The sequence below is a fragment of the Ammospiza nelsoni genome, chromosome 2 (genome assembly GCF_027579445.1).
Source record: "Ammospiza nelsoni isolate bAmmNel1 chromosome 2, bAmmNel1.pri, whole genome shotgun sequence".
Classification (NCBI taxonomy): Eukaryota; Metazoa; Chordata; class Aves; order Passeriformes; family Passerellidae; genus Ammospiza; species Ammospiza nelsoni.
Genome location: NC_080634.1, coordinates 101,114,863 through 101,138,019, shown reverse-complemented (window position 1 = coordinate 101,138,019; position 23,157 = coordinate 101,114,863). Strand labels below are relative to the sequence as shown.

Below are 23,157 nucleotides of genomic sequence, written 5' to 3'. Positions count from 1 at the left end.
CTAGATATTTTAAATTCAGCTGCTTCATGGTCCAAAATGTCCCCCAATCACCCATTCACTCATGAGACCTTCTTGTTAGCAAGCAACAAATCAAGGAGGATACCTGCCTTAGTACCTGCATCAATTTATACTCATTGCTACTCATCTCATACCCATCCTGTGCATGCTTCTCAATGGAAGAGAAAAAATACCTCTCCTCTCAACATCAGAAAGGCTAAGTGCCCTGGCATTCCTGCCCTTGCCAGTGAGGCTGAGAAAGAGGATCTGCTGCAAATAGGTATTTTGTGGGGAGGCAGAGGGAGATGGTGCGGGAGTAACTGTGGGATGGAGGTTCCTGTTTCGAGTATTACCTTATGGAGAGAGTCACATTACAACTCATGTTATATTTAGACACACAGATTGTTTAGGCTTACAAACAAAACCACCAGAAATACACATTATTAAAATATAACTCTAAAACTCCCAGTTTTTAATGGCCCTCATCTTTTTCCTACTTCTGTATTCAATCAATAAAAATGTTGGGAAAAATTGAGAAAGAAAAACCTTTCTTATCTGTTATATTATTATATACATTTTTTTAATTGTGTTTCTTTGTTTTTCTGTCTTGTGCCAAAAGAAAGTATCAGCTAGAACACTTAGGTGTGGAAATGCAAGTGGCATCTGAAATAAACAAATTTAAAGCAGTTAACAATGACAACATCAACCAGAGATGTCACAACACTAGTTGCCAGAAAAGAAAAAGGGCTTTGATCAAGAAGGGAGAAGCTGCCCAGACTACTGCAGACAGAAGCACTCAGCAAGGTGAAATGTGCTGCTTCTCCCGAAACAGACATCATCACATCAAGCAGAGAACCTGCCTCTGTCATGCTCAGAGGTTTAGGCTGCCATTACAAAAGGTTTCACTTGAAATACTCTCATGTGTTCAGTGAGTCTATACTGTGAAACAGAGTGGGGAACAGACACCGGTGTTTATTTTTCTTCACTTCTTCAGGATGTCCCTAAAGTCAGACCCATTCCTATCTCAAGTGTTTAGTCTCCCATCAGCTGCTGTGGGAGAGGGACCTGCCTGGGGAGCAAGGAGATGAGGGAGGGCTTAAGGCTCCTCTGGAGAACCACAGCACAGCTAAAGAAACAGTGGGAAGGATGCTTTCCTTGTGTGACCTGATCTTACATGCTTTTCACTTCCAAATTCTGTCTAAATTTTCTTCTGGGGACAGGTGGTATTCCTCAGGCTCCAGCCCTGGCTAGAGCAGCTAATACCCAAGGTACAGAAAGGGTGGTCACCACAGGCTTGGGTGGAAAAGGTCCTCAAACTGATATAGTACAACATTAGAGAGGAGCCCTAAAGTCTTCAGGGAGGAGCTAGCTCAGACAAAAGCCCAGGAGGGAGATGAAAGGCAACGTGAGAAATCTATTTGGAAATTAGCAGTGAATGCATCTGAACTTCGGCTATGCTCTAGTATAGCCGCATGTTCCTCCTTTCTTATCAGCTTTCCCACTTTCTCTTCTTTTTATTTTCCATTCCTGTCTTTGTCGTTCCACCTGCCTTGTGCCTATTCCTCTGCCTCTCTGCTGTCCTGCTCCCCCTCCTTGCTTTCACAAAGCAGCCTGGAAGCCCTACAGAATCTGATCTCACACACCTTCCCATTTTAGCGTCTTCTCTTTCTGTGCAGAGATCAGTGCAAACCAAGGTGAATGTCAACTAAATATCAGTTCTGGCAACATTTTCTATTCAATTTGGAATTACTGGATTTCAAAGTAATTGTGCCTTTCATCTTGGGATATAACATCAAAGAGGTATAACTTCCAGGCTTTGACAGTTTCCACAAATGAGGTTCAGGATCTTTTCTTTAGGATCATTTGATCATGTGCATCATAACAGTATAGACAGGGAGAGTAGACCTAAACAGTTTCTTGGAGAAGCTTGTTGTAAGCCTGAGAATTGCTCATAGCTATGGCATTTTTCAGGCACTGCCAGAAGTAGGGCTGAGACTGAGGATTAGTTGGCCATTCCAGGACTGAACTTCTGCACAGCCTCTTCCTCAGACGCACATAGCGGGACTTCTGCAAAACCTTCTCAAGAAATATCAAGATAATGACATCCATTTTTTCATCCAGAAGCCGCTGATGAGCCATATAAAATGTAGTCTTGAAGCGGCCACTTTTAATATACCTGTTGGTCAGCACAAATATGGTCTTTTTGCTCAGCTGAATGCTCTGGGAAAGGTTGTCAAAGACTGGCTGTCCTGGGAGCCAGTCCCTTCCTTCCAGGCATAAATTGAACTGCCTGGCTTTTTGGTTTTCCAGCCTTTCAACCAGCTCTTGCAGCACCCACTCATTCACAGCTGGGTCTTCACTGTCATAGGCAATAAAGGCGTCGTAGCAAGCAGCTGGAGAAGACAAGCGCCGGTAGCCCTTCAGCCTGGCAGTGCAGTAATGGTAGCTGTACCATACATCCCAGAAGTACAGATGGCTCATCACTGGGATCACCATTAAGGCAAGGATGGCTGAAGCTGTCAGAGCATACAGGATCAGGTATGATGTGTCCAGCTCACAGGTGTACAGATCCAAGAAAACCACGCTCCTTCCCTTATGTGCCCCAGGGCCAGCACAGGTGACGTCAGTGGCCAGAAGAGGGATGGTCACCTGCGTCCGATTGATCCACCAGACAAACCACACAGCCTCACAGTTACACTTGAAAGGATTGCCGTGCAAAAGTAGCATCTCCAGGTTGTTAATGACATTTTCAGGAAAGCTAGATTTCTTAATAACTTCAATCTTGTTTGAGCTGAGGTCCAAGTACCTCAATTTAAAAGCACCTCTGAGAAAATGTTTGGTTAGCATTTGAATGCGATTGTTTCGGAGCATCAGTTCTTGGAGAGATGAAGAGCAGTTGGACAGTTCTCGGGGAACGTTAGTCAGAAGGTTATTGCTCAGGTCCAGAGTTACTAGGTTCTTCAGAGAGGGGAGGTTTCCCCAGATAAAAGTCTTCAGTCGATTATTTGTTAAGTTGAGGATCTTGAGACTGGGAGGCATTTCTTCAAAAACACTATGAGGCAAAAAACTGAGCGAGTTGAAGGAAATATCCAGTTCTTCCAGGCTGGTCAGATTCTTGAAGAAGGACAAGTACCTAGAATTGCCATCCACCCATAAAGCATCTAAACGATTTCCTCTGAATTCTAAAATTCGAAGAGATTGACTTTCCATGCCCACATCAATAGTGGTAGAAATGTCATTCTCATTCATCATCAGCTTCCTCAAATGGGCTAGGTTTTTAATAAAACTAAGCAACTGAGTAACACCTTCTGTCATAAAATAATGCTGGTTATTGCTCAGATCTAGAATTTCTAAAAGTTTTAGTTCTTTGAAAGCTGTTTGGTATAGCAAATCGACTCTGTTGTTAGAAAAATCCAGATATTTCAATTCAGATAAGTAAAAGAATTCACTTCCATTTAAAGTTTGACTTATTGCATTATCTGACAAGTTGAGACATTTGAGGGAGCTAAGTCCCTGGAAGTCTGAGGGGTTAACAAAAAATACATTGTTTCTGCTTAAGTCCAGAGTTTTTCCATAGTTTAGGCAATCTTCCTTAACGAAAGACTGGTAGGAAGAAGCTTCTATGTCTTTGGAACGGCAACTTCGCTCATACTCATCATACCTGAAATAATGCATCTCTTGTTGTAATTGCCTGTTGGATTGCTCAACTGAAATACCAGGATTAGAGCAAAATCCACAGAAGTTGCTTTCTCCAGAAGAAGGAGAAATTTTATTCACTGAGAGGTCAATGAACTTAAGAGCTGGGAATTCTTTAAACACTGTCATGTCTGCAACTTTAATAAAATTAGTCCCGAGATCCAACATGGTTAGATTCCTCAGACTGAGCAGTGGATGTAGATCTTGTGCCCTCAGTTCTTTAAAGACATAACCCTTGAGCCTCAGAGTTTCCAGGTTAGAGAGGGAGGAAAATGTCTTAGAAAGATTCAAGTAGGGAGAATACACCTTCAGCTCAAAGTTAAAGGACAGATCAAGCTGCACAAGGCTGGGGAGAAATGTCAAGAACTGGGCATCTCCAATCTCCTTCATGAGGAAATTTTGGGAGAGGTCAAGTTCTTTGAGATTCTTGATGTTTTTAAACCAGCTGCTGGGTATGCTCTGAAGAGAGTTACTGTGAAGCCGCAAAATCCTTAAATTTTCCAAGGAGTCAAAAGCCTTTGAATGTATCTGAATTGAGCTCTTGGGACAGGGAATGCAAGGATATGGGGCATCATAGCAACGTGGGCAATTGCCACTTAGGTCAAGAATTTCTAGGTTGGGAAGGCCACTTAAATCCTGTTCTTGAATCTCTTGAATCATGTTGTTGTAAATATACAATTCCTTTAGAGTAGATGACAAATTGGGTGGGACTTGTGTTAAGTTATTGGACTTCAGGGATAGAATTGTTAACTTTTTCAGTGCCAGGAAGGCTGTTTCCTCAATTTCAAATGAAACATTGCATGGATTGCGGTAGTAACAGTTCTGTCCAAGATACAATACCTCTATGTTTGCTAGCTCTGAGAAGCTGGCTTTTTGGATAGAAAAGATATGGTTTGCTTCCAGGCTCAGCAAGGTTAAAGCAGCAGGAAGACCTCGGGGTATTCCTCCCAACTGGTTTGCATCCAAATACAATGACTTCAATCTTGTCAGGGCAGCAAAACTGCCGTTCTCAATTTTCAGTGGGCTGGTGCACACTTTATTTTTGGGCCCCAGTTTGACAGGAACACAGTTGCATCTGAAGTCAATTTCCTGGAGGTTTTCAAGATGATCAAAGGATGTTGGGTAGATGTGGGGAATATGGTTAATACTCAGAGTAAGGTTGGTCGCATTTCCAGGGATCCCTCTGGGGACTTCTGTAATGCGCCGGTCGGTGCAGTCCACTGTCACAGTATCTTCTGAAGATTTAACATCACAGGGTAAAGTTTTGGGAAACCAAGCCCCTGACAGCAGCATTGGGAATATGTAGAGCAAGATAAATGACAATGCATTTGACATCTTTGCACAAGGTACCTAAAACCAAGGAAAAATGGAGGTATTAGTTTAATGCAATGGGAATATTTCATCTATACACTGGGTCAGACTAACGATATGTCTAAATTCTGGTTCTTGTATGACACTGATGAGGAATGAATGTGCAAGCAGCATTAGAAGTTTCAGGAGGCTTACACTGGTATTTCCTTTCCTTTTTTTTTTTCCCAGGGGACACAGCATTTTATGCATGTGAAGAACATTATGAGACTAATGAAAGAGTGTCTAGCCTAGCCAAATGGCCCCTGATACCCAAGCAATTGCCTGTCTCCATCTTTTATGGCGGAGCAATGTACCCCAGGGCCAAGAACATTGGCCAAGGTAAGTGCCCATGGTGCATAGCAGACAGCTGATAGGAAAACCATAGAGGCTCCTTGCACTGCAAGACATTTTGCTCCATCAACTGGGTACCCTTTTCTGTGCATCTGACAATGCACACCACAGTAGACCATGAAATGCTGGCTGTCACCAGCCATGGACACAGAACCTGCAGTCAGAGAGGGCAATACTGGCAGCCACTGCACATCAAAGTCCACCTTTAAAATAAGGAAGGTGCAGGAATGAGACCTACAGCCATGAGATATGCTCTTACATAGGTGGTAAGGGGATTTCCATGAGATCTGTGGCTAAGGGCTTACTCTGGGCATGATGGTGTGCTGAAGTGTGATACGTTATCAGGCAGAAACAGGCAACCCTTTTACCCTCAGTCAGCCAGGTAGAAGAGGAAGTGATGCTAAAGTTTCACAATTCTGTACTTTCCTTGTGCAAGACCTAAAGTCTTTGTAATCACTTTGTTGCTCTTGGTATCCCTCATTTACACAGAAGGGACTTCTCTCTGTCCCCCATTAAAGATGGCTGTAACAGGATATTTGACCACAGTCTCGCTTCCACTTCTCCCCAAAAGAAATTTGTATGTTGCCAGTCTAGTGTATTTATTAATTATCCAATAAATTGCATTGTTAGTGAATCTGTGTTCATGGAAGTTCTTATTGAACTAAACCAGACTTGTAGTGAGTAATCAGTAACACTCACAACTGGTGAATCTGTTCAGGAATGACATGAGGCTTGTAGTGTAAATCAGACTATTGTTGCATCTGGGAACCTGACCAGACTTAGTAGTATTTAATTGGCTCAAATCAGAAATTAAGCTCAAACACACCCAGCCCCTCTGATTTCTGTGGACCAGCTGGAAAGCAAGGGAGGTTATTTTATGCCAAATTGCAACATACTTAATGCAACAGGAGGAAAAGCTAATTAGATTCAACATTTAAAGATGTGATAATCCAAAATAAACACTGTCCAAGCATTAGAGCATGACATGGGCAAAGTATGATTGCAGTCTATATTGAAGACACAGAACATGAACAAGACTTTCTACATGAACTTGTATGCAGCCATTGCACTCCGACCCTTAATTTTTGGTGCTTACCCAAAAGTAAGTGCTTATTGTCATTAACCTAGGCTGCACTGACATTCAAGAGAGGAAAGAGGGAAGGAAGAGAGAGACTGAGAGATCCCTCTCCAGCTGCTGCTTGGCTCTGAAGATTGAGAGAGCTCTGGCTTACTACACACCAAACAGAGAGTAATACTGCACATTTAGGTGTCTGTAACTAGGTGCAAAGAATCTGAGGTTTGAAAGTCTTTATGAATATACTTGTAAATTTCTCTTGTAGTTCAGTTTTTTTAGGGACCTAAGTGTGGTTGCAGAGCCAGCTTAGTTTTTTGTGCTTCACTTCTTCGTATATTCTCCCCTTTCCTGATATTTTTTTTAATGCATTAGCTATTTGAACTGTATAGAGTTACATTCTGGTGCTGTATCTGACTATTCACATGTGTAAAATCTCGGATCCGTTATAGTACCAGAAAAAAACAAAAATACTTCTAAACAAGAGCAAAAAGCAATGCTGTCTTGTGCAATGTCTTTGCAATGAGAGGCTTGCTTAATAGTACAGCTACAGTATGGGAGCTGTTCTTTTCTCTGTGATCTATGCTTGGCTTTATAAGAAGTTTGAAAAGAACTAATCTACTGATCTTAACTGACATGTGCATAAACTTAATGATTTAGGGTGTTCTTCAAATATTCAGCAGCACTACAGCTATGTGTTTCTGAAGGAAGATTTTCTGTAAAGGTTCCATGTATTTGTTCATGGGGACAAAGGTTAGAGGAACACCTCAGAAGTTACAGAAAGTAGAAAATATATCATGCTCATTCTGAAGTACAGGAATACAGATAAATCCTTTCCTTTCATAATTGCCTGCAGCTTCTAACCACAACAGTAAACTGAATCATTTGGAAAACAGAGAAGCAGAATATTTTCTTGAAAATCTTCCACAACAGTTCCAGTCAAAAATGTCTACAAGCAAATTTAAAATAAAAGTTTAACATACCATATTCTTTGCGCTTCTAGGTCTGATGGATTAGATTCTGGAAGAAACCATAAACTGGAACAGAAGAGAATAACATCAAAGTTGTTTCCAGAGGTTCATCTGAGGCGTAGGGGAGAATGTAACATGACATAACCCACTCAAGACAACAGTAATCTACACTGTATCTTCTTTCTCTTCATCTGAACACCAAAGGAACACAACTTCTAAATCCTTAATGAGAGAGTATGAGATTAATCAGCTAGGAGACAAAGGCATCAGGAAAGGGTAATACTCATGTGATCAACAAAGTTTGCAGAAGCTCAAGTTCCTTTTTTTTTTTCCTTTTTGAAATGTAAGCTGCATGAAGGAAGACAAAAATTGTTAATTGACATGGAAGTTTAGTAATTTTTATAATTGTTATTTGGGATTTATTTCTGCAGTTACTAGCTTCAAGGATTCCGATCTTTCTAAGGATCACTTGTGCACTAATATGAGCAGACAAATCTCTTAAGCGGAATACTTTATGTAGAGGTCTGGAAGAAATGTCTGTTAAGTGAAAGGAACTTGGGGAAGGGAACCAAAACCAAGACAAAAAGGATAAGGACACAGGTAACTGAACACAAAGACGTGAAAACTCTGTGGAAGAGAGTGCACAAGTTGGATTGTGAATGATTTTTTTCAGGTAACCAGCCACATCCCTGGTACATGTCAGTGGAATAGAAGATGCTTAGTGTCCCCTTTGCTTGCATGAAAGTTTTCTAAAACACAACTTCCAGTCACTCAACCTTGTTATTTTTGACAGGTGCTCCCTCACAATCTATGACTGCAAACTGTGGAAATTTTAATAGCTGTACAGACACTTGGCAGTTTCTCTCAGGTTGATCTCTTTTTTTTGTTTGTTTTAATATTAGGAACTTGTCAACCAGCTAAGAGCTCAAGGAGTTTCAATTCTATGTAAAATGAAACTGCAGCTTTAGCTGAGTGCTAGTAAAATGCAGAGCTCTCCTTATCTTTATTTAGTTTTTACCTATGAAATGTGGGAAGCTAAATACAGCAATAATTCACTTCAGAGATCGAGGCAGGGTAAATGGAGGGGAGTCTTCAGAAATCCAGGACTTCTGAGCTATAACTTGAGTTTTAGAGGCACAGGGAGTTACTGGTTTACTGATTTTAAAAGTTCAGTTTCCCCCAGAAGTCACACAAAATCTCTTGCCTCCTCTGAAACACAAAGAAACTGAAAGCAGGAAAGTGCTTCCTACTACATCATGTGTTAGGGGAGGATCTACTGGTATGAGCAAATGTAATTACGGCTGCTGTGAGTGAGGAGAATAATTTAAAATAAAGCAGGAGTCCTTAATTCTCTTAATCCAACATCTATAATTTGATTGACAGTTGGCTTGTAATCAGATTGGTGAACTCACATTCCCTTTCTTCCCCCCTTTGTCTACAGGAGAATTCCCAGCTCTTAAGTTCATTGCTTTATCTCATTTGTCAAAATCAGGATAAAAATCTTTAAATCTTGATAAGTTTACTTACAGTCTTAAAGTCTGGCTGCAATGTCTTTTCTCTAAAGTGCTGACCCTGATTTCAAGAATAAGGCTACAACTCCATCTATTCATGGTTAATACAGTGTTCAGCATTACGTGGCATAATTTGCCCACAAAAGTATTCAAGAAAGCCAGTTATCTTGCTCAGTGTTTGAAATACATGAGTTGAATTTTCAAACTGAAGTTGCTGATAGGTGTTGCAGAAATGTGTTTGCGAGCACTAAAAATAACCAAAAAAATAAATAGAAGGCAGCATGGGAGGAGACTGGCCTACAACAAGGGCAGAGGAAGCACTCAGGGAAGGCTGGTGAGGGAGGACAGGCTGACTGAACTCTGCTAAGAGCCTACCCAAACTGCCCAGGGCGCTGAGATATGGCTGAGGAAGCCACTGATACCACAGAAACAGACACTGCCTTTTCTGAAAGCTCAGGCTGCCCCAGGCTACCTCAGTACCAGGCAGGTTAAAATTGTTTGCTCAAAGAAAGGGGCCCAGCACTCTTGTTTTTGAAACTGAGTTACCCTCAAGGGAGACAGAAGGCATCCTGGAATAGCTGAAATGAGATGGAGCTATTTTCCAAGTTCTTCAGGGTAAGCACTGCAACTGTGTCCCTTCTGGTTGCCCTTTCCTCATGGGCAGATAAGACAGAGTAGCCACAGATATAATTCCTTCTTTTCTCTGAGGGATGATGAGAAGTGCCAAGGCAGTAATGTTGGAAGTGATGGTGCATGGCAATGGAGAAAGTGGTGGCAAATCATAAAACTGGCAGGTTCAGAGGAAGTTTGGCACCTGTAAGTAGGATATCCTCACATCCTGCTTCTTACTGATGACATTGCTAGCTTTTTTTCATATTTCATGCAGGTAATCCTGCCATGGTTTATGAAGGTATCTTCAGGCAAGAGCACTGAGGGAGCACTGGAGCAGCTCCTGCAGGACAACGTGGAACTCAGACACTGCTGGACCCAAACAAATCACATAGCAGGAGAGTAGCTCCATATGAAATAAAGGCTTAGTTTATGGCAGGCACACTACTGTAACACAGCTCACATTAGACATGCATGCATGTCAATTTATGGAATTTTAAAGACCGTGAGACATAATTTTTTCATTTATTTTAGACCTTGATACTGCCTTTTTGACAACTGTGCATGACATTTTTATCTGTGAGGGCTACTATTCAATAGAGATTATTTAGATTCTAATGTCATGAACTGCACTTGAAATGGATTGACTTCTTGTCTCCCTCTATGTCTGTATATTTATACATGCAAAACACCTACATACAATAGGAATGTATTTTGTATAGTGTATATATTGCATATTATCTATGTAGTTGCAGATACATCATAGCACTTGTTTAACCATGTCCAGAGCCCTGCCATTTACAGTGGTGCAGACTTCCACTCCCAGCCTTGTGACCTTCCTCCCTGGAAGCCTTCCTCTGGAGCCTGTCCTGGAGACAGATTTTCCCTTTGCTTTCACACCACTGTTCTCTGAACCCTACCCCTGCAAGCCTTGGTGGGACCAGGGGTCTCCTCAGAGCTGAGCGGCAGTGACACATGCCTAATTCTTGCCTTCCCTGAAAAGCCACTTTAGAAGCGAATTGTTGATGTGTGCCACTGCCACCAGTACACCCTGCTTCAGCCCCTGCTCATGGATTTTGTTAATGCCAATTCATGAGGCAAGCAGCCATTGCCTGTCACTGAGTGGATCATACCTTCATTACCCTTCATCTCATTCTCAGGCCCTGAATGCTCTGTGAACCCAGAAGAAAACCCAGACAAACTATTTTTTCTCCTCCCTCCCATCCTCAAGGTTCCTGGGCACCAGGTGACTGCTCCCCTCCTTACTGTCCTGGAGGGTCCCAGGCCCCTGGCCACCAGGCCCCCATGGAAGAAGGAGGTGATGTTAGCAGCCCACGGTCCAGAGATCCAACCAGTTAGGAGGCACAAGGGGGGGACCTGAACCAGCACTGCTGCTGGACAGACAGTGAAACCCATCAACCTCCAGTAGCAGGGATGCCTCCACCATTGTTTGCATCCTCTGAGGATGGAGGGAGTGACTTATTCTTTTATATGTTTTGAGAGTCTACTTATAATTGCTACATTGATAGAGCAAACCATGGACTAAGACTCAACTCGATCTGCACAGGGTTCAAGTCACTAATTTTATTATAAATTCTGTATTACACTACTTACAGCTTGTACTATGTTAATTTGTTTTGTAGAAATCCTGTGGCATTTTAATAATAATAATTGATGTTCTATACTAATCATAACATCCTATCAAAAATCCTTTAATTGTAACTACAATATAGCACCATCATAATTTTGCCAAAGACTATCTCTTCCCTTAGTGTCAGATGAAAGCCCTCCACTATGAATCCTGCTAAGAGCAGATATCTATGTGTATGGACATGCATGGGGGCACAACACCTAATCTGAGCAGGGAATTCAGCAAGTCTCTATGATTTGCCTATTCTGTACAATTTCTTTTATTTTTTGCCTTCTTTTACATTTTCTTACAAGTATAGCTCAACACAGGCCACGAAAAGGCAGACACGAGTATCCACAATCACATCTCATTTGTCACAACAACCATACTGGATCTGGCTGGGATGGGGCCTGTTTTCTCCACAGCAGCCCTCTGGTACCCTGGCATAGATTGGTGACAAAGGCAGTGTGGGTTACACACCAGCATGTGTGTAATCCACACTGTGGGGGAACTTGCAGAGCCTCAAGGCTTTCTCCACTCCTCACACTGGTGAGCAGGCCGTGGGTGAGCCAGAGTCTGGGAAGGGGCACAGCCACAATTATGGAGCTCAGCTGACTAAAGGCATAACTCATGCCATTAAGGTTTTATGCACAGCAATAAAACCGGGGAGGGGTGGCAGGATGTGGATTTAGCTAAAACAGCCATCACTCAGAGGCTAGCTGGGTTCTGGTCTGCTGCCAGGAGGTGGTGAGTGATCACTTTTGCATCATTTGCCTTTTTCTTTTTCCCTTAACTTATTAGCCTGGCTTTATCTCTACCCAGGAGCTTTATCTGCAACCAGAGCTGCTCTGAAGCTGATCCTCCCCCCTGGATGGGTGGGCCTTGGCTGCCAGACACACTCAGCTGCCACTCGGTGCAGGAGAGACCACAGAGCACCGGCACTGGCAGCAGACACCTGACAAATGACTGAGAGAGGGACTTGTGCAGTGAAACACGCCCAGGTCTCACTCCCTATAGTCACTGCCTCAGAAACAGCCTCTGAGTATTTGACATTTAAAACCCCTGGAGTCTATGACAAGAGCTTCCAGCAAAGCTGCAAACATCAAATACTCTTACCAAGAAGGCCAAAAATGTGTGCTTGCATTAGGGCACTGGAATGATTAAAAGTAAGGCTTACAGACTAAATGAGCTAAATCCTCCAATTTCTGCAATGCAATGGAGTATAATTTCAGTTATCTCAAAAGAATGCTGCAGAGAGAGGAATGTTTCCCACCAGGCTGAACTGACAGATCTTCAGACCAGAATCCAGGCATGGACCAGGGAGCATAGAGAATTAAACACCAAACCCCTCACCATTTTCTGTTCTCATGGCTTTAAGTTCTGTCAAAACAGAGGCAGTTTTGACAGAGCTGTTGGAAGTCACCTGTAACTCTTCAGAAGCATTTTGGGTACACATAGAGTAAGATTAGTTCTGCAATTATGCTTAGTTCTGCTCTTTCCTCCATCTCATCAAATACAGTTGAGTGGGTTTGCTTCGAACAATCTGAGAAATACAAATTTCCACTGCTCATGAAATGCAACTCAGATTCCCAAGGAAATTTAAACATTGTGTCCCTTCTGTCAGACCATAAAAAAAAAGAAAAGGATGATCTTATTACGAAGATGTTTACCAGTCTGGTGTGATTAACAATTCATCCTCACGTTCAAGACAAGCTGGAGCATGATTTATGAACAAGGTTTGTATGACAGTCAATGTTTTATTTGACTTGTTTTAATGTTTCTCTATTTGACTTGTGCAGGCCACAATCTGCATAAGAAGAGTCTCAAAAGAACAGAAGCCCAAGCAACCTCTTGGCACAAGTGATTTTTGAAGCTTTATTTACAGTACTTGTGCACAGGGAAGGCAAATAATTCAGCACTTTATTTAAAACAAAGATATAAAGCAACTGAACTGATACAGTACATTAAATGCCTTTAGAGTAGTGCTCAGGTGTAAACTTTGGTATAATTATGTGGCCCCCAGACTTCAGTGTTATTAACAACTTAACTGCAAAGTAATCTGGGTTAAATGATCTTGCTTTTAAGAAATTTCTTTACCAAATAAAACAATACTGTTGATTCACCATGTTATTGTGTTAAAACACAGTTATAAGCTCGTCAGGAAGGATAGGCAGTGCAGGGAAGTCAGGGGATGGCTCTTCATATGAGGTTGGTGATGGTTGAGAGTCTCTGGGTACGATGAAGATGTGTATTGTTGGGGGAGTATGCTATCAACCACTCATCTGAGACCATGACACTAAGGAATTATTCCAAAAAGAATTAAGAAAATATCTTCAGATCAGCTGTCCTTGTCCTTATGGGTGATCTTAACTTCCTAGACCTCAACTGAGAACACTACAAAATGGACACAAGCAGTCTTGAAGCATGTTGAAGATGATTTCTTGGTGGAGATTTTAAGGGAACCGACTAAGGAATGTGCCCACCTAGATTTGTTGTTTGGAAGCAGAGGGGGATTCATGGTCAAAGTGGTGATTGGTGACTGTCTCAGTCACAATGAGCACAAAGTAGCTGGACTTCAATTCATTGGTTTACAAGCACAACCATAAGGAATCACAGCATCATAAAATAATTAAGGTTGGAAAGACTTTAGGATTATCAAGTCTAACCATCAACATAGCACCATGACCATGTTCAACATTAAAACATATCAAGTGCCATATCCACTTTTTTAAACGATTGCGGGGATGGTGACTTCAACACTTCCTTGGGCAGTCTGTTCATTTCTTGACAACCCTTTCCATTATTTTTTTTCCCCTAATATCTAATGTAAACCTCCTCTGGTGCACCTCCAGTCCATTTCCTTTCATCCTGTCACTTTCTACATGAGAGAAAAGACAAGGTCTCCCTGAGCCGCCTTTTCTCCTGGCTAAACAATGTTATGGAGAATTGTGTAAAAGGCTTTACTAAACTCTAAATAGACAACATCTATAGCCTTTCCCTCATTCTAAGCAGGTCATTCTTTGGTTTAAATTAATTTCTTCATCTGCCTTGTGCCTCTCAATCTGCCCATTTACTGTCCTCTCCTTCTTCTTGTACCCATGCACAAGGAATCCCTTTATCTTATACAACCTACAAGATCTTCTGAACTCATAACTCTCCATTTCAGTCCACACACATATTTCCAAGTCTCTTCAGATTTGTGAGCTTTTTGACCATTCAACAGTGGGAGAGTTCCTGTACCAGACCCAAGCCCCTGACATCAGTCCCAACAGAATTTGCTTTCCCCAGTTTCCCCACACAGACAAAAGTGGTAGACTCAGAAGTTGTAAGCCTAAAATGAAAAGATAAGAAATCAAGAAATCTTTTATTTTCCCAACTCCTAAGATCAAAGAATGAGTTTTTCTAAAGCTATTTCCTAACAGAAATGTGTCAGTGATTTTGTTCTTGATTTTCATAAATACAGCAAATAGATAAACTATACATTTTTATTAAAATCCCATTTATTCCAACAGTGCCTGAACAGCAGCAACTTTAGGTATCGTCCAACCACTCCATCACTCTGCATATTTAGCATGTTGACCAAGGGTCTAAGCCACACTTTTCCCAAACACAGGAGATGCTGGAGGCCTATAGTGAACTAAAAGCTGGAAGTAGTGATTTTCTATAACAGTGACTTCCAGGAGGTAGTGCATCATTTCTTCCTGCACACTAAAAAGTGTCAAGCAAGGTGCATGTGTATCATAACAATATTTAATAAAAAGGGGAGAACTAAACAGTTTCTTGGAGAAGCTTGTTGTAAGCCTGAGAATTGCTCATAGCTATGGCATTTTTCAGGCACTGCCAGAAGTAGGGCTGAGACTGAGGATTAGTTGGCCATTCCAGGACTGAACTTCTGCACAGCCTCTTCCTCAGACGCACATAGCGGGACTTCTGCAAAACCTTCTCAAGAAATATCAAGATAATGACATCCATTTTTTCATCCAGAAGCCGCTGATGAGCCATATAAAATGTAGTCTTGAAGCGGCCACTTTTAATATACCTGTTGGTCAGCACAAATATGGTCTTTTTGCTCAGCTGAATGCTCTGGGAAAGGTTGTCAAAGACTGGCTGTCCTGGGAGCCAGTCCCTTCCTTCCAGGCATAAATTGAACTGCCTGGCTTTTTGGTTTTCCAGCCTTTCAACCAGCTCTTGCAGCACCCACTCATTCACAGCTGGGTCTTCACTGTCATAGGCAATAAAGGCGTCGTAGCAAGCAGCTGGAGAAGACAAGCGCCGGTAGCCCTTCAGCCTGGCAGTGCAGTAATGGTAGCTGTACCACACATCCCAGAAGTACAGATGGCTCATCACTGGGATCACCATTAAGGCAAGGATGGCTGAAGCTGTCAGAGCATACAGGATCAGGTATGATGTGTCCAGCTCACAGGTGTACAGATCCAAGAAAACCACGCTCCTTCCCTTATGTGCCCCAGGGCCAGCACAGGTGACGTCAGTGGCCAGAAGAGGGATGGTCACCTGCGTCCGATTGATCCACCAGACAAACCACACAGCCTCACAGTTACACTTGAAAGGATTGCCGTGCAAAAGTAGCATCTCCAGGTTGTTAATGACATTTTCAGGAAAGCTAGATCTCCTAATTATTTGAATCTTGTTTGAGCTGAGGTCCAAGTACCTCAATTTAAAAGCACCTCTGAGAAAATATTTAGTCAATCGTTGAATGCGATTGTTTCGGAGCATCAGTTCTTGGAGAGATGAAGAGCAGTTGGACAGTTCTCGGGGAACGTTAGTCAGAAGGTTATTGCTCAGGTCCAGAGTTACTAGGTTCTTCAGAGAGGGGAGGTTTCCCCAGATAAAAGTCTTCAGTCGATTATTTGTTAAGTTGAGGATCTTGAGACTGGGAGGCATTTCTTCAAAAACACTATGAGGCAAAAAACTGAGCGAGTTGAAGGAAATATCCAGTTCTTCCAGGCTGGTCAGATTCTTGAAGAAGGACAAGTACCTAGAATTGCCATCCACCCATAAAGCATCTAAACGATTTCCTCTGAATTCTAAAATTCGAAGAGATTGACTTTCCATGCCCACATCAATAGTGGTAGAAATGTCATTCTCATTCATCATCAGCTTCCTCAAATGGGCTAGGTTTTTAATAAAACTAAGCACATGAGTAACACCTTCTGCCAGAAAATAATATTTGTTATTGCTCAGATCTAGAATTTCTAAAAGTTTTAGTTCTTTGAAAGCTGTTTGGTATAGCAAATCGACTCTGTTGTTAGAAAAATCCAGATATTTCAATTCAGATAAGTAAAAGAATTCACTTCCATTTAAAGTTTGACTTATTGCATTACCTGACAAGTTGAGACATTTGAGGGAGCTAAGTCCCTGGAAGTCTGAGGGGTTAACAAAAAATACATTGTTTCTGCTTAAGTCCAGAGTTTTTCCATAGTTTAGGCAATCTTCCTTAACTAAAGATTGGTAGGAAGAAGCTTCTATGTCTTTGGAACGGCAACTTCGCCCGTACACATCATACCTGAAATAATGCATCTCTCGTTGTAATTGCCTGTTGGATTGCTCAACTGAAATGCCAGGATTAGAGCAAAATCCACAGAAGTTGCTTTCTCCAGAAGAAGGAGAAATTTTATTCACTGAGAGGTCAATGAACTTAAGAGCTGGGAATTCTTTAAACACTGTCATGTCTGCAACTTTAATAAAATTAGTCCCGAGATCCAACATGGTTAGATTCCTCAGACTGAGCAGTGGACGTAGCTCTCGTGCCCTCAGTTCTTTAAAGACATAACCCTTGAGCCTCAGAGTTTCCAGGTTAGAGAGGGAGGAAAATGTCTTAGAAAGATTCAAGTAGGGAGAATACACCTTCAGCTCAAAGTTAAAGGACAGATCAAGCTGCACAAGGCTGGGGAGAAATGTCAAGAACTGGGCATCTCCAATCTCCCTCACAAGGAAATTTTGGGAGAGGTCAAGTTCTTTGAGATTCTTGATGTTTTTAAACCAGCTGCTGGGTATGCTCTGAAGAGAGTTACTGTGAAGCCGCAAAATCCTTAAATTTTCCAAGGAGTCAAAAGCCTTTGAATGTATCTGAATTGAGCTCTTGGGACAGGGAATGCAAGGATATGGGGCATTATAGCAACGTGGGCAATTGCCACTTAGGTCAAGAATTTCTAGGTTGGGAAGGCCACTTAAATCCTGTTCTTGAATCTCTTGAATCATGTTGTTGTAAATATACAATTCCTTTAGAGTAGATGACAAATTGGGTGGGACTTGTGTTAAGTTATTGGACTTCAGGGATAGAATTGTTAACTTTTTCAGTGCCAGGAAGGCTGTTTCCTCAATTTCAAATGAAACATTGCATGGATTGCGGTAGTAACAGTTCTGTCCAAGATACAATACCTCTATGTTTGCTAGCTCTGAGAAGCTGGCTTTTTGGATAGAAAAGATATGGTTTGCTTCCAGGCTCAGCAAGGTTAAAGCAGCAGGAAGACCTCGGGGTATTCCTCCCAACTGGTTTGCATCCAAATACAATGACTTCAATCTTGTCAGGGCAGCAAAACTGCCGTTCTCAATTTTCAGTGGGCTGGTGCACACATTATCTTTGGGCCCCATTTTGACAGGCACACAGTTGCATCTGAAGTCAATTTCCTGGAGGTTTTCAAGATGATCAAAGGATGTTGGGTAGATGTGGGGAATATGGTTAATACTCAGAGTAAGGTTGGTCGCGTTTCCAGGGATCCCTCTGGGGACTTCTGTAATGCGCCGGTCGGTGCAGTCCACTGTCACAGTATCTTCTGAAGATTTAACATCACAGGGTAAAGTTTTGGGAAACCAAGCCCCTGACAGCAGCATTGGGAATATGTAGAGCAAGATAAATGACAATGCATTTGACATCTTTGCACAAGGTACCTAAAACCAAGGAAAAACAGAGGTGTTATTTTAATGCAATGGGAATATTTCATCTATACACTGGGTCAGACTAACGATATATCTAAATTCTGGTTCTTGTCTCACACTGATGAGGAATAGATGTGTAAGTAGGATTAGAAGTTTTGGAAGGCATATGTTCTTTTTGCCCCTCAATAGCTTTTTTATTATCTCCAAAATTCTAGTATTTAAATAAATATCACTGTCTAAAAAAGGAATTATTTAAAAAAATCGCCTGAAAAAGTGAAAAGGGATGAATAAAGTCTATGTCTCTTTGAACATTCTTTTGAAAGGGAAAAAAAGAGGCACTAAACATCCTGCAGATTGCCTTTGCATAATAGCATGGATGAGCAGAGCTATTTTTCCAAATTGTAAGCAAGATAGTTAAAATCTATATTCACTTAAAAGCTTATGTAAAGTTTCAAAACTTCACTAATGGGTGACTGAGTTCCTAATTCAAATTTAATGTTTTCATAAGTACTCTTCCTCTAGTACGTGTCAAAACGGATGTAGAGTTGACCTAAGCCAGTCAATGTCTTTATTTAAATAAAGTTTCATACCAGTTTGCATTTTCACTGCCCAATAGGGGAAGAAGTATGAAAAAAAAATTATCAATTTGAGGTGGGCACATAAAAATGCAAGTTTAAAATTGGGCATGTTCCATAAAAGACTAATAATTGGACTACATAACCAGAGCTAAAATCCCACAGGCATATTAAGAAGCTTCTCTGTCTGTCAAGTCTTTGCTGACTTCATAGATTTGTGTGTTTTATGGTAAAAGTTTTTAATATTTCACAACCTACTAGTTACTTCCTCAGCAGCAGTCCGTGTCCAGGAAACCCTGGTTGGCTGCAGTGGCACAGGGGCCCTGACCATCTTGCTGCCCTGCCCAGCACCTTAACTGCCTGTGTCTGGTGCTGGTCAAGAGTTTTAAAGACAAGTCACCCCATGAAAAACAGCCCCATTTCTCCTTTGAAAACTCAGTGCTGGAGGCTCGCATGGCACATAGAGGGGTTAAACAACAAGGATTGGTTACCTGTGGCACAATACTGATTAAATGTCAAAACCCAGTTAAGCTGGTGAAAACCAGATGATTTGGTAAAATATTCAAGATACATGGAAATGTTTTTATCTCTTTAGTTGGGACACAAGAACATACAGAGACCTGCCTAGCAGTCTGTGTGAACCCTGTTGAGTGCTGCCAAAGCTGTGCCTTGCAGGTGACACGGGCTTGGAGGTGAAGCGAGGCTTCCTCTTGCTCTGTTTACTTTGAGCACTGTGTCCCCTGTACAAATTTGTGTTTCTGTGTTACCTTAGAGATCTACACTGATCTACCTCTGCATCTGTGTATCTGCAAGAGTGCTCAGGTGACTTGCAGGGCAGCAAATGTGAGAGAGGCCAGATCAGGTCTCATACAGCTCTGCACTTCTGCTACTTTGACTCAACATCCAAATGGCATCCCTTTGGTAATTCCTTCAGTCATCTTTGGAACTACAGAACCCCAGTATAGAAGGAAAAATGTAAAAGTCCACTGCAGACCTTGACTTCAGTGTAACCTGATACAGTGACATCGTGTTGCAGTGCTACCACAGTTTCTTTGCCCATTCCCTGGAAGTGCTGTAGTGCTTTCTTCTTTTCCAGAGATCCTCTGGGAAAAGACAAGGTAGCTAAATACCATGGCTGGTAGCCATGGCAGTCATACATACAATTATTCAGGGAAGGCTCATTCGGACTAACAGGCCATGCCTGAGTATTCATATTTTATTATCTCCAACTCTTGTGTTTTCATTTGCTAGGTATCAAGTTAAGTATCATTTGGCTTATTGGAATTCACTTAGGAAACCCACCCAGAGTTCACTGGGTAAGAGAGGTCACCAGTGCTTTCAGTACAGTCTAGCCAATTTGCTTTAGAGCAGGATTAAGTTTTTTTATCTCCTGATATAGAAAAGCACTTTGATAAAAATGATAAATGAGAATAATCAGAGTAAGTGGGGAGTGAATTTGGAAAAGATAAAGGGCATTAATTTCCTCTCACCACCCAAGCTTTTCAGTAGAATTCCTTTTTCTCCAGTACTGGGGTCAGGGATGTGGGAAGGAGAAGGAAGGACTCTGCCATTGCTATTAAATTATATGGAAAATTGAAGGTCTTTCTTAGAGTGACAAGAAACACTGCCAAAGAAAAATCTGGCTATATTATTGAAAACAATTTGCCTTCCCTAATACTTTCCCAGGGGACACAGCATATTGTACATTTAAAGGATGTTAGGAGACTAATGGAATACCAAAGAATGTCTGTGTTACCATGGCCTGTAATGTCCCAGCAGCTGCCTGCCTCCATTTCCTGCATTAGCAGACTGATGGAGCCCAGAGCTAGTCTGGTTACCCACGGCAAGTGCCCATGGAGCACAGCAGCACTGAAATTCAAGTGGGGGAGAGAGAGAGGCCTCTCTGCAAGAACTGCTGGGTTTGAAGATCAAGGGAGATCTGCCTGAGTAGAGACCAAGCAGAGATTAATGCTGCACATTTAGGTGTCTGAAATTAGGGGCAGCGAATCTGGGGTTTGAAAGTCTTCATGAATATTCTTTTTAATATCTTTCTTATGAAAAGAATCTTGAGTCTTGTACAATGCTCAGGTTTTGAACTCTCACATATTTCAGTATTTTTAGGAACCGAAGTGTTCTTGCAGAGCCAGCCTATCTTTGTGCTTCCTTTCTTTGTATATTCTTCCCTTTCCTGATAATCTTTTTAATGCATTAGCTATTTGAACTGTATAGAGTTACATTCTGTGTAACTGTGCTGTATCTGGCTATTTATATGTTTAAAACCTCACGTCCATTATAGTTTGAGAAAAAACAAAAATACTTCTAAACAAGAGCAAAAAGCAATGCTGTTTTAGGCAACGTCTTTGCAATGAGAGGCCTGCTTAAATGTACAGCTAGAGTATGGGAGCTGTTCTTTTCTCTGTGATCCATGCTTGGCTTTATAAGAAGTTTGAAAAGAACGAATCTACTGATCTTAACTGGCATGTGCATAAACTCTTAATGATTTACGGTGTTCTTCAAATATTCAGCAACAGTACAGCTATGTGTTTCTGAAGGAAGTTTTTCTGTAGAGATTCCACATGCATTTTAGGTTATGACAGGAGGAAAGGGAAGAGAAAAATAAACACTTAAGAACTTAGAGCATTTTGATAAGACATTCATTGCTTGTTCTGTAGCACTGATGTAAATACGTTTTAATGCAAATGAATAATTTCCTTTCTGTCATGATGCACTGCAATTTATAACCGTAACAGTAAACTGTACCATTTAGAAAACAGAAAAGCAGAATATGTTCTTGAAAATCTACAACAGTTCTAGTCAAAGATACCTAAGACCAATTTTAAAATGAAAGTTTAACATACCATTTTCTGTGTGCTTCCAGGTCTGGCAGATTTGATGCTGGAAGAGACTATATAACAGAGCAGAAGAAAACAGCATCCAAGTGGTTTCCAGTGGTTCAGCTGAGGTGCAGAAGTGAATGAAACATGACATAACTCACTCAAGACAACAGCAGAAATCACTACTCCATCACTATTTTTCACCTCGATTGCAGCTTGAGAAATAATTGAATGTGAAACAACTGCTGCAACCTACTTCCTCTAACATTTGTACTTTAAACAACAGCACCTCATCTACTGCTCCACCCCCACAGAGATGAGTACTCTTATTTTTCCCCCTTTAAACAAATTCTTACATTACTCATACATCCATGTGCTTTTATTCTCATATGCTTCAATATGCTCTCTTCTATGCTACTTTTGAACAGTTTTCATTTCAAACTGTGTTTTACCTAGATACAGTGCCACACCATAAAAAAATATAAAAACTACTCAAAAAAAGGTCAACACCCAAGCTATGGGGAATTCCAAAGGACAATTGTGAAATATTTGGCCACAAAGTTTAAGATCAATCAGCAAGGAGAAAAATGTGTTACATAAGCATAAGTCAGTCCAGACTAAACTAAGATTTTGAAGAAGCTCAAGTTCCTCCTTTCCCCCTCCCCCTCTTTTTAGTGTAAGCTGCATGAAAAGAGAGACAGAAGTTGGTAACTGATGTTAACAATAGTTCAGTTTTGGAAGTTTAGTAATTCTTATTATTATTCGGCGTTCGCTCCTGATGAAAACAGCTTCAAGAACAGGGACAGTTCTAAGTTGAATACTCTATGGAAGAAATGTCTGTTAAGTGAATGGGACTTTGGGGAAGTAAAACAAACCCAATGAGGATAAAATAGATAGTGGCAAGGGCACAGGAAATGGCATACAACAAAGTCAAAACTGTGTGGGAGAGTGTAGAAGGGCCAAAACTTAAAACTACATGGATAGACTTATGCTGATGACAATCCAGCATTTCACAGAACAGGGCTTCTTGCAGACATTTTTATACTTACAAGCCTCCATGCTCACCAGAACAGACTGGTTTGATTTTTAGGATGTTTATTAGGTGGAGTTTATGGGGTTTTTTTCATGTCTTCCTTCTCCACATATTTTTCTTGACATTTGAAATTGCAATTTATAGTTTCTCTGACTATAGTGGAGCTGAGAAATTCATTTCAGGTGATAGGAACCTGAAGAATAAACAGGGAAAGAATTTGTAATCATACTTTCAAATTTCCTGTGTTTAGTGTCTGAGTCATATAGACATAAACAGGGAATTTGTACAGCATCGTTACCATTTCAATCAAGGCCTAGAAAAGGGCCTATTAATTCCCAAATATATTAATTCGGGACTATATTTCTCACCTTTGTGCCTGAATCCTAGAAGGACTGCAATGCAGAATAATTCTTCTTCTCTTTACTGATAATTGGATTTTGCTTTTCTAAAAATATCGAGGTTTTCATTGGGTGCTACCATAACTAATGCAAAAATCTTACTAAAATCCTGCTGTGCGTTGAAAGGCCATTCAAGAAGTTTCTGGTAGGAGGAAAACCTTCACTCTACACTAGCAAACACTCTACACTAGCTATTCTGCTCTGAATATTTCACTGTGGCTGTCACAACAAAG

At 41.2% G+C, this 23,157-nt stretch overlaps 2 protein-coding genes across 3 annotated transcripts; both read right to left on the bottom strand.

The window, feature by feature from the left end:
• Positions 1–347: 347 nt before the first annotated feature.
• LOC132087690 (toll-like receptor 7) lies at positions 348–7,614 on the bottom strand. Of its 2 annotated transcripts, none has more exons than XM_059494089.1 (2): positions 7,450–7,614; positions 348–5,043 (listed from the first exon to the last, which is right to left on the bottom strand). In XM_059494089.1, exons 1-2 carry the CDS (start codon positions 7,450–7,452, stop codon positions 1,903–1,905), a joined length of 3,144 nt encoding a protein of 1,047 aa, XP_059350072.1. In that variant the 5' UTR covers positions 7,453–7,614; the 3' UTR covers positions 348–1,902. The 2 variants fall into 2 exon arrangements, with proteins under 2 accessions (XP_059350072.1, XP_059350073.1); XM_059494090.1 differs by lacking the exon at positions 7,450–7,614 and adding an exon at positions 7,237–7,265 and having other exon boundaries at positions 348–4,993.
• A 6,910-nt stretch (positions 7,615–14,524) lies between these two features.
• On the bottom strand, positions 14,525–22,552 carry LOC132087611 (toll-like receptor 7). The gene is made up of 3 exons (XM_059493967.1): positions 22,543–22,552; positions 21,518–21,564; positions 14,525–18,096 (listed from the first exon to the last, which is right to left on the bottom strand). The coding sequence occupies exons 1-3, from the start codon at positions 22,550–22,552 to the stop codon at positions 14,956–14,958; spliced, it is 3,198 nt and encodes a 1,065-aa protein (XP_059349950.1). The 3' UTR covers positions 14,525–14,955.
• Between the last annotated feature and the right edge of the window lie 605 nt (positions 22,553–23,157).

Excerpts from the sequence above, each read along its gene's own strand:
- LOC132087611 (XM_059493967.1), bottom strand. Across the intron at positions 18,097-21,517 it reads CTGGAAGCACACAGAAAATG|GTACCTTGTGCAAAGATGTC; the intron begins GTATGTTAAACT and ends CCTTGGTTTTAG.